Source organism: Lepidothrix coronata, unplaced genomic scaffold (genome assembly GCF_001604755.1).
Source record: "Lepidothrix coronata isolate B3197 unplaced genomic scaffold, Lepidothrix_coronata-1.0 Scaffold42, whole genome shotgun sequence".
In the NCBI taxonomy this organism is placed as follows: domain Eukaryota; kingdom Metazoa; phylum Chordata; class Aves; order Passeriformes; family Pipridae; genus Lepidothrix; species Lepidothrix coronata.
Genome location: NW_016690222.1, coordinates 4,337,476 through 4,349,620, shown reverse-complemented (window position 1 = coordinate 4,349,620; position 12,145 = coordinate 4,337,476). Strand labels below are relative to the sequence as shown.

Sequence of the window (12,145 nt, the reverse complement as noted above, 5' to 3'; positions counted from 1 at the left end):
TTGACAGATGATTTTAGCTCCCATTAACTTCAATATCAAATCCAATATGAAACCTCTATTCAGTAGCTCAGAAAAGCAGCTAAAAATCCAAACAGACTTTAAATGCCCTTCATAATAGGTCTCATTTTGACTTTGGAAAAGCCGTATCTATAAAGGCTGAAGAAAGAAAAAGGAAAATGGATTCTTTGTTTATTCTCTGTCTGATTAACATGTTGGTATCAAAGCTGTCACATGCCAGTTCTGTTTCACCTTCCTCTTCGGCACTCTAATCAATCAGGCAGACAAAAATGACAACATTCTGTGACAGCTACCAATCCTTTGGGGGTTGCTAAAATAAAAATAGTATGGTAACCTCGAAATTGTGACCTGAAGTAGACAAATGTGCAGTGAGGATACATGCATATTTCTGCTAAAGGTGCTCTCTAAAGAACGTCCTAGAATGCTCTCATCTAGATTAAACAGTTATTACATGAAAGTTTCTAAGTTTCACTGACTCTCTACCCAAATATCTGTGTGTACATAGACTCACTCCAATCTTTAGGAGAAAAGAAGATCCAGTATTTTTTACTCAGTGGCAAGTTATTAACCCAAACATCAGTCAAGAGGCTGAGTGGAAAACACAAATGAAGAGACTTGCTGTTGATAAAAGAGACAAAGAAATATGGCATGAAATGCCAGCCATGACAAAGAAATTGCTCTAAGACAGTTGTGTCCATTAATACTAGTAATTACAGAGTTGTTATATATTTTGACATTGGGACTTATGAGTATCTTTCATGCAAATCATCCATTTCATTAATAAGAAAACGTGTTCCTTATATCCACTAAAAATAATTGGGACAGCCATTAAAAGCAAAAGAAACAAATAAATATACTTAGATCTTCAGCTAGCTTCTGATAAAGTCCTTCCCCAAGCATTGAAAGCAATAAAGGCTTTCACAGACAGCAGTGGCCTAGCTGACAGAACAACATGCTGAAGAGTGGTCATTTTTTCAAAAAGGGGGCACTAATGGAATTCAGTGCTACTTCATAATTGATGTCAAAATAAAGAAATTTAAAAGAACATTACTAAAAATTTGAATTATTTATAATTTCTTAATCTCAATCAGGGGAGTAGCTTCAACATCCTGGAAACAGCTTGCAAAATATCTGCTAAATAAAGTAAGGATACATGTAGTAAGGTATATTGAAAAGTCAGAGATATATTATAAAAGCAATAATGCAGACCTTCTCATGAACTTGACTCTGTAACCTTCCACTTTATTAAATAACAGAGGAGAAACAGGAAAACCTTTGAAAATAGTACTTGGAACAATCAGAAGTACAGCATGATTCCCACAGAGAATTCCATCAGAAATATTGAAAAAGGTCATCTCTGTTCTACTTTACCCATCTGAAACCAAAAGCTGCAGAACGCCTAGAAAATTCCAAAGGCAGAAACTACTGCCTCTCCTCCCACCCACTTTATCACAACACACATATATACCCCAAAGGTCTTACTAAGAATATTATAAGGATTACAAAATTGTAAGATCATCCACAGCTACGTTACGAAAAAAAAGTTTTAAAGAGTGAATAAGTATCATTTACAGCAGGAACTTAGGCCATTTTGATGGCTTATGCAGTCTGTTTCTTGGCTTAGTTAAATCCTCTGCTACATATAGCCAGTCACTTGACTCATGGAAGGCAGGAATTATTTGCCTTACTGTACTCTGACCCAAGTGTAATGATTAGTTAGGAGAAAACATTCATACAAATGTATCTTCATCATTCAAGTGTCCACATATGATATAGTACAAATTAACATCTCTAACAACACCTGGTATATGTTGCTGCTGTTATTTTTATAATCTAAATGTGCATGTGCTGACTTAAAAAGCAATCAACATTCCTTCCCCCCAAAAAGACACCCTACAAGCTCCAGCATTTGCTAAAAGGCTTTTACCTCCAGCATTTACTTGTGTGCAAGAGCATTTTGCTGTAGCATATTGGTCTAAATATGCTAGCTCAAGAGGAACTGGATTTTTTATGTAATGTATTGCTCCTTTGCATTTCAGAGATATCTCTGGCCATCTGTCTCTGGCGTTCTAAGAGAGGTTTGAGTGACTAATGGTGACAACCAATAAAAAAATTAATTAAGGAAAAATGAGAAAACTGAAGTCAAACACGGGATGCAAATGGCACCATTACTTGGAGTAGGGTACATATTTTCTTCCTATGCTTTTTAATTAACGAAAACCTATTGCTCTTGCTCTTGTTATTCTCAGTGTTTCATAAGTTACCTTGATCACTCCAGCACTTGTAACCATTTCATGCTCATTTGACTTTTACCATGGCTTAAACTAGAGGGTAGGGAAAAATATATCTTCCTGTTAGAAATGATTGATTGCAACAGACCAAGAGTGTATGGTTAAAATATCTGCAGTAAAATTGGAACATGGCCTTTGTTCCACCAAGAAATCCATCGTACAGCAACACTGGGGAAAGACATCAGTGTACACATACCTGCTCAAGTAGCTGTCGTAGCCGGTGAAGCTGAGACTCCAGTTGTTTATTGTGATCTTCCAATATCTGCATCCTTGCTTCCAAGCGACCTTTATGTTGCCTCAGGAGTTTAGCTTCAGCAATGAGCTCAGCATCTTCAGAAGCATGCTGAGGTAACACAACAGAATCAGGAGGTGATGCAAGAGGGTTTATTCCTCTCCGAAGATGTTGCTCCTTTAGTTGCTCATATTCTACCTGCAGACTCCTAGTATATTCAAAGGAGGAGAAGAATGATGACTTGATCAAGTAAATTCAAATAAAAAAAACTTCTTATATCAAATGATGTTATCACCTTCAACTAACAACACAAAAATCTCATACAAAGACAATGCCTTGAGTTGTGGTTTATGAGAGAATAAAAAAGGCAATGAAGTAGAACTAAATTATTTCTTCACAGACCCTCCCTCTTCTACTTAACAGAGCCAGGCTATGCACAACATATGCCTTGATTGGTGTTTTTTGCTAAAATCATGACTCCCAGGTCTTTCACATCTCCAACATAATACATGCATGGCTCAAACAACAATGAAGTGACAATTCAGACACCAGTAGGGTGATTATGAGACCTTTGCTCTTCCTCAAGGTCAGCGATGATACGCTCCAACTCTCCTCGCTCTTCCTTCTCCACTGACTTGAGTATCTGAGCAGGACTCTGTGGCTGACTCACAGGTGACTCTCCTCCCAGCGTCTGACAATACTGCTGGATAAGGGCATGCTCATCCTCTCTAAAACAGCAAAACAACACAGATAAAGACAGAGCAGTAAAACATTTATTATCTCTGTCAAGCTGAGAGATTTTGTTTGTTTATGAAAAAGGACTAACAGAGAAGGAATTAAGCCTAAAAAACATACCGAAAGAAAACCATATAAACAGGAAAAAAGATTTATCTGTAGTAGTGTAAAAGATCATTTTGGTTAAATGTATGCATAAAGAATAAATGCTACTGCTGGTTTGAAAAGAAATTGAAAACAAGAATCAGAAATAATAAAACCCAAAGATGACTGATTTGAAATTCCTTAAAAGTAAGTAAAACAAACAAGCTATTTCCTAGATCCACTTTTTAAACCATAAATAGGTGACATTTTTAATATTTTTGAGGAGATAATTTTGGTGTGTTCAATTTATCTAAGAAAATTAGAGAAAAAAACCCCACAGAATTCTCCAAGAAGTCAAAAGCAATGAATCATCATGTATCTAGCTAACACTGTACACTGCACAATGCTTCAGAAATAATGCTATAGGTTTTAAATTAGCACTATATTTTCCATTTTTCTCCCTGTTTTGATATATGCATACAATACATTGAAATTCTCCATGGGCAGTAGATCTCCTCCTTATAGATTCAGGGATAGAAGTAAACTATAACACTGTCCTCCTCTTGACTTGCATGAAACTACCTCATGGTACCGAGATACAGAAGTCCTGATACTTTCAATCATGCTTTAACATCCAAGTGAATTTGGTTTTGTATAGATGTGCCTTACTTCCCTACTTGCTGGCTTTTCTCGATAAAGTCAGATGGACAGAAAGTGAAGGATACCATGTCCTAAAACCAGTTTGCTTCCTTGCTTAGTCAAAAAGGATGAGTCAACAGCAGAAAAACATACACTACTCATTTTTTTTAAGAGAGAAATTGCTGCAGGAGTATGAATGCTGAAGAAAACCCTTCTTACAACTACCTTCTTTGCCTGTTACAAACCAAAGGCTGCATGCCCTATGAAAACGTCAAGTATTGTCCCTACATAGTTTACCCTAAAGATCTCCTGCAGTTAAAGCATGATCAACAACAGAGAGACACATGGGTAGTATGAATACACATGTTCAGATATCATTTAGAAAAGAGACTTCTTCATATGAAAAATATTTCTTGTGCTAACCTTTTTCCTCCTACTGATGGAAAGTAGCAGTTACGAATTCTGCTGTTAACCGATTATGGAACGAAAAGTAACCTCAAGGACTGCTTTTGAAAACTCATGCAAAAAATAGGAAGTTCATTATATGCAAAGCATTTATTTTCCAAATAAAAGTGTAATGGAGCTTTTCAAGAGGCTTTTTAAAATTTCCTGTCAGTCAATTTAACATCTTTCATCACGGAAGATCCAAATGTACAGTCTCATTTGAATGATAAAAACAGTTATTTAGAAAAGTACATCCTGGAAGACACAGCAGTTGTTTCTGTGGTGAGAAATAATGTATAAATAAATGCATGTACAAGTAAAACATATTAGATGTTTTAAAGGCCATGTATGTGGATTGGGGGTTTTCTCAGAAATAAATTTGAACTCTTGGGACAAAAGGAGAAAACGCATGTGACAGGAACAAATGAGAGTTGCATACATACTGTTTGTGTAATGGAAGACCCTATTTTATTCTGCTGAAATAAGATTTTTTGGTAGCTCAGTATATCAATATCCTTTTAATATCATCAACAGTACTAGAAGGCAAGACAGAATGGCCAAAGATTTAATAAGTACTGATTCCTCTTGGAATCTTGTCCCTCTTAGAAAAGTTCTTCTATCACTCAGTGAAATGATTTAGTTCTTTATAGTACTGCCTAAGACAAACTTTTAACTGAAGAGTAATCCTATGGTAGAACACCACCGAATTATTTCTTCGTAAGGATAACTATTCACTATCTACTAAAAGCTATCATGGGGTCTTCCATTTTCCAACTTGTCATTGAAAATTAGGCTATTACAATCAAAGAAATGTACATCAAGTAACATTATGCCCTGACAAAAAACTTCAAACAAAAAAAATATAGCCTATGAGAGTTCTATCCACTGGACTAGGAATCTAATTATAAAAAATTACTAGAAACTTCAAAGAAAATAATGCCTACTCAGTTATTTCTTATCTGTCTTGGCTGTAGTCAGTACTACACTCATGAGAAGAAATGTCATCATGGATCTTCCCTACAAATAAATAAATTTAATTAATTTTTCATTAAGCACATCGATATAATTTAAATACAATTGGGGTTATATGTGCATTTAAGTCTTTCAAAATAATTAGTGATATCCAAACAGTGTTAGCTGAAACATAACAGTGCTCCTTCTTTTTTTCCCCTTACCTACAGAAAAGGCAAAGCCTCTAACTGCTTTCTCTTCTTTAGTACTTAAGTGATCTCAGGGAAATTCATCATTACTCACTATTATTTTACATTAGTCTACTTAAAACTAAAACAAAGGCTAGTGCAGTTAATGGCTTTTGGATCAGATCCCAATGTGATAATGAAAATCTCATGGTACTTATCCACTCTTTAGTCATCTTGACAAAAATCCCCTACTCTTTATAACTAAATTTTTGCCAAAGTGATGTAACATCTCTGTGGGCTTCCAACTCTGCTGCACAGCCCTGCAAAATGTGCAGAACACCCTCACTGTGACCGAAATAGCCACAGTAATCCAAGAATGCTGGCAATTCAGTGTCACATCTTCAGAGAGCACAGAAAAACAGTGTTAAAGCAGGCTAGTGAGAGAACACAGCTTTAACATCCAGGCTTCAGAACACTGTTTACATGTTAATTTAAGTGATACTGTGTAACTACACATACAGCCTTCTTTTGTGCAATGGTGTTGATGATGTCAGGAAAGTTTGATGATGTAGTTTAGTCTAGTAATTTTAATTAGGCATCAAAAAGCTGTCTACATTTTAAAATTATGAATTAGTTTATAAACAAATACATACGTCATCTAAAATGGATCTTTTTAAAAACAGAACTCTGTAAAGCTGGATTTATTATATTTATTTGAATTTGTTAAATCTGAGATTCTGTTAAAATTTTGCATTAGGTGTAACCTCATTTTTTAATGAAACTTATAAACCCTTTAACAAAATAAAGAGATTACCAGTAAATGTCTAGATACTTTTGACTGTATTGTGATCCAGTAGGTGAGATCGAAACAACTAAATAGAGATAATTTTATAGTTTGGTCTCACAGTTATTAAGTCCAGAAAAAATTTCATTTCCCTCCTCTCCCACTGGTTCATAGTCTCAGAAAACATACTGAACAGGCTGTGAATATTGATTGCTCTTTTTTTAGGCATCACACGTTGCAAATGACAGCAGGCTTTTTCACAGACTGGAGAAAGCACTTGATAAAGGATGTTTTCTGAAGGAAAAGTGTATTTTTACCATGTGTTCTACAACTCTGGTCTGTCTTGCAAAATTACTAGCTCAAAAAACCAGAACCTTGAACCTGCATCAACAACCTCATGATTATAATTAGAACAGATTCATTAGTAGCACAGGAGTCCAAGGACAGGGCTTCAAATGACCTACAGCATAAGGTCATTGTTCTATGCCAGGCAAATACTTTCATTTTGAGAATATGGGACTCTGTTCTGCAGAAGTGGTAAAAGATGGCAATCAGTAATCAGAATAAAAGCATCAAGTCACAATGAACTCCTCACTCTTGATTGGTGATTATTCTACTGAAGACGCTGTGTGCTTTGAGAAAAAACTAGAAGTACACGAAGTCCTTCGACAGCAGAGGCTGCAGTTCCTTTTCTGCATTTCCCCATAGCAGAAAGCAGCAAACAACACATCCCAGAACGTCAGACTTGAAAGAAGTAGATCTCAAAGGAAAAAACACTCCCATAAAGAAGCCTAGGGAAAACAGCCTTTGAAATATCCTCTTCTCTTTGTGGATATATATTTTCAAGAGGTCTATTCCAAAACATACATTATGCATAGAGGAAGCAAGAGGCAAATAAAGCTGCATATAGCTTCCCTTTTATTGGCCTATGCTATGGAAAGAAAAATTCAGATCTCCTCACTGTCACTTTTTGTCGGTGCATTATTTTATCTAAGAAAACTGATTGCTAAATTAGATTTGAGATAGCAAGATGTGGCTATATGCGAACTTACTGCATTGGCAGCTTTCATTTTTGCTGTAGCTCTCATATTAAGCACCATGCATTTTTATCCAAATAAAGTGTATCTAGAATTCTGATGCTATGAGAAATATTAGAATAAGGCTGAAGAAGGTACTCCAAAGTGCTTTGTCTTTAACTTACTTGTTCTTCTCCTAATTTTATTATCATGTGAAACTAATTTCTCATTGTGGCAAGATACCTTCTAAGCATTTACATCATGTCAAAGTATTCAGGTACTACATACTGGGGCTCCAGTTTGACTTCCAACACATTGAGTAGCAGTGCCAGGTAAAAGTGCCACAGAAATTAAACTTCAGACATGTTCCAACTCTGCCTTAAGATGAGTGTGAAACAGCATCAACAGTGCTGCAGACATGAAGAAAACTGGCAGTAAGGTAATTAATGAGAAAACAGCTATTAAACATTTACATTTATACTGAAAGTATTTATACTGTGTTCAGCGCAACTGTCTTCAGTATGGGATAGATAGGATAGTTCATACATTACAGGAATAAGTTGCACTCGTTTCCTATTTTCCTAATGATTTTTATTTTCATTCTACTACACTGTGATTTATCAAATTGTGAGGCATAGCTTTCCGTTAGGGATGCTATTTATCATTTTTTGTTGTAAAGACCTCATTTTTTCCTTATGCTCATCTTCATTTGTGAAGATGCACGTCTGCTTTAAAGATTAAGATGTTTTTGCATTAATTAAAGTCAAAGAAAATTCATCACAACAGCCTAGCCTAAACATTTATAACTGCTGAATGTATGGAAAAAATTATATGAAGGAAAAAAATTTTTATTCAATGTATTTGTACCAGAAAATCATGCATGAGAGCATTAGAATGTTTGTTAAGAAGCTGGACATACCACAGCAGAGACTGTACCTTTTCATTTTTTTCTACAAGTATTTTTCTCATTAAGGAAAATGCATTTTTAATGGAATTCACATATCTTTACAGAAGGAGAGGTTTAGAAAAGCTTAGTTAGAAGTCATAAGAACTTTCAAGAAAATAGGTTAGTTAAAACTCAAGAATTATCTTTGAAGAGTGATTTCTTAATCAAATGGAATATTGCAAAACATTCTTGAAAATAAAGTCATTATGTTTATCTGACAGCAGAAGTTCTCTTATTTAAATGCAGATGACTTCTTACATCTTTGAAGCATGAAGTGTTAAAAGTACTGTTGATGAACTTGTGAACCTGACAAGACCAAAGCAGAAACTTTCAATATTAAGTGGAACTCTGCCTCTGTTCTAGGTTTACAGTCAACTGAAAGACTCTTTATGACCAATAAAAATAAGATCACAAAACATAACTCCACTTATGGGAAGCAAAGAATTTGATTTCCAAACTAGTAATCATTTCCTGAATGTTTGAAACGACACTGTAAAAGCTATATTGTAGAATTGTAATCCTAAATTCCCCAACGTTTCAACAACTTCTGATCCAAACTGGGATACCAACTTCACAGCTCTGTAGATCTCTGGAAAAACTTCCTCATCAAAAGGACTGTCAAGCATTGGAACAGATTGCCCATGAAGTGGTTGAGTCACCACTGAGGTATTTAAAAGATATAGATGTGGCACTTAAGGCCATGGTTTAGTGGTGGACTTCGCAGATGTACGGTTTACAGTTGGACTAACGACCGTAAAGGTCTTTTCCAACCTAAATGATTCTATGACAGTGGCTTAAACTTTAAACCACAGGCCTTCAGGATTTCGAGTACTTCAGTATTTACGCCCTAATGAAAGCATAAATCTGCAAATAAAACAGAAGGTGCTGCTGGGTACAAAGTTACTTTCTTGTCCATATTTTGTTTGTGTAACAGTCCCCTTTTGATGACAGGACTGAGACCCAAATTCAGCGGTCCCTCTCACATGTTGATACACAAGCTCTCTATGTTAATTCTTTTTTAAAATAAAGGTAATTTTTATAGATGAGCAAGGAAATTGCATTAAAATCAACATGTGAAGTGACAGTAAAAATTAAGCATGTACACCACCCTTTTACTATAGGGATGAGTGCTTGTTTGGTCTTTGTGTATGAGTAGGCTCATTAATTGCAAAATACACAACCCAAGTATATGAGCATTTAGCTGCTTTCAAGTTTTCAGTTTTCCTGCCAAATGACAGTTTGTTTGCTCTTTTTTTTTTCAAAAGGGCTGCATTTCTCTCACTGGTGAGTGTGCCAATGACAGAAACACATGAAAACAGTTCACATGAAAAAAAATTTTATTTGGTATGCAAAGAGGGTTAATTAATCAGGAAAGAGAAAACATTTAAAGGGGGTCACATGGTTTCTTTGAAGTATTTTACTACACTCATGAGTAGAATAATTAATTATTAGATTTTATTATTTATAATAATTTCATTATTAGATTTAAAAACAGTAAATGAAAGTATTACTGCGACCAATAGCATTTTCTAACTAAAGCTGAACAAGAACAACTTTGCTTTCCTATTTAAAAATGCTGATGGTATTTGTTAATAATTTAGAAGAGGCAGTCTTACTACACTGATTTAATTAACTGAACTGATGATATAGTGAGGTAAAACATTCGTATAATTTTACATTGAAAAAAGTTGTACTTAATTTATCAGCAATTCAAGGGGTTCTACGCCTTTCAGGAGCATCAATGCATTTCAATGAAGGTTTTTACAATATAAGTGACAGACAATTCAAAAAAAAGAAAACAGTGTTGATAAAATTAACATAGGACTATGCTTATATCCCCAGGTATAGACAGCAAACTTAAATACGAACAGGAAGTAGCAAGACTCTTTGGGCTCTGCAGAATCTTCAAAATACAGATGCTTTTTTATTTTAATGAGAAAGCTGACTGGGACTTAGCAAAAGCTTTTGACCCACTCCATTGTCCAACACAGAAGGATTTCTTTTCTTTTATACTATGGTAAAAGCAGAAAAAGATTACGAACTAGAACCTGTAGAGCTATGTCTTTTTACCAGTCATGTAAAATATCCCTACTTTTGAAGCAGAATGGCTGACAAATGTAGAGTTCCTGTACATCAACAAGTGAACATCACCAATTTCTACAACTGGTGCTTGGAATTAAATTTATGCAGGCATCCTTGGGGTCTTACTTATCAGCTGCTTTCACAGGGACAAAGTCCTGTGTTAGAACTCATGAAGATTATACCACATAACCAAAGTTGCTGACAGTCTTAATAAGTCTGAGTTACTTACACACTTCCTGTGTTAGAACTGCTGTCCATGAGGAAGGAGCCATTGGTCCTTTCCATCTGTGCGAGCCTGAAAGGAAAGACCACGCCTTTCAGAAAACATGCTGCACACTTTAAACAGAAGCAGTATGAAGATCAAGTCTGCTTAGAAACAGCTCAGGTATGGCAATCTTTGATTAAAAGATTAAATGATTAAAAATAAACTCCTAGATTTTGTGGCAAAGATCTAAAATCCAGAGGACTCTTATGAGAAACTTTCACTACGATTAACTAATTCTACTTGCCAAACAATGAAGAAAAAAATGTATTTTCTATCTCTAGTATAATTATCATTAGCATTACCAAAACTTCCATGGTAAAATTAGTTAAAGAGATGTTTTTGCAAATGGTTTTCTTTTTGAATTTTGTAAAGCTCGACTAACAAAAGAGGATGAATACTTTTTAAATATAGCACACACAACATCTGAAATTATACTTGGCAAATAATATCACACTGTGGACAGACAAGTCCTGGAAAACAACACAAAAAGCAGTGTAATTTCAGGGAGTCATTGCCTATAGTTCCTCATTTTGGAAGAAATTAATCTAAAAAGACTACATTATTAGACTGTATATATAAGGTTACAAAGCTCTTCAACATGACAGTAGAAATTTTTTACCTATTCAAGTTCCCAGGAAAGAGACACCTTATGTACAGAAGACACATACATAAAAATCTAGGAACACTCAATGTTCTGCACATATATTTAACTGCACCAAATACAGCTATTTCCTTTACTATAAAGATATCTTAACTTCACATATATTTTTGCAAGTGCATTAGACATTAATCTTCAAATTTCTTTTTGAAAGCAGTGCGCAAGGCCCTAAAGCATTGGGAACTCGGGTGTTTTAATATGCGGCAAGTTTGCCCATATGTACGTTTGCTACTATTCCTCAGGGTTGAAGAAGAATAAATGAAGGCCACACAGGATGATGTCTCATCCCACCACGGTTTGGGTGGGACATTGTGTTTCAATACCTCCCTCAAAGGGAAAGACAAGCTCCAAAGTGACTAAAGTTAATCAGATAATATCTGCTCTGAGGCATCTCAAACAGATCTACTTCACAGTAAGCAACATGCTTACAGTCACCTTTATAATGCTGCATAGCTCAGCATCTTCAATTCTTTGATGAAACAATCTTAGAAATTAATCTTCACAGTCCCTTTGTCACATAGGGAAGTAGTCCAACCCCCAGTATTTTTCAGAGCTGGGAGCCTGAATCTCTTAGTGAGTAATAGATATCTATTAGTGAGTATTAAATATCATCACGTTTACCATCTCCATCATTAATGAGGATTTGCTGTGAAACCAGCAGATGGCCCTAATCAGGGAGCAGAGGGAGACAGGGAAGGGACTCTAGTTGCAGAGCCTTCAAGGCAGGATACAAACTGAAAGGTGAGGAAGGGAATTAGAAAAAACTCAGAGGTGATGCAGCACAACAGAACAGGGAGATAGTATCCCCAGGT

The 12,145-nt window shown here is 35.4% G+C and overlaps 1 protein-coding gene across 8 annotated transcripts in view; it reads right to left on the bottom strand.

The window, feature by feature from the left end:
• The window catches only part of UTRN (utrophin), a 368,451-nt gene that overhangs the window by 14,528 nt on the left and 341,778 nt on the right, over window positions 1–12,145 (bottom strand). For all 8 annotated transcript variants that reach the window (XM_017813718.1, XM_017813716.1, XM_017813719.1 and 5 more), the window contains 3 exons: window positions 10,640–10,705; window positions 3,111–3,269; window positions 2,506–2,749 (listed from right to left, as the gene is read on the bottom strand). In XM_017813718.1, coding sequence (XP_017669207.1) covers window positions 2,506–2,749; window positions 3,111–3,269; window positions 10,640–10,705 — 469 coding nt within the window. The remainder of the gene's footprint in view (window positions 1–2,505; window positions 2,750–3,110; window positions 3,270–10,639; window positions 10,706–12,145) is intronic.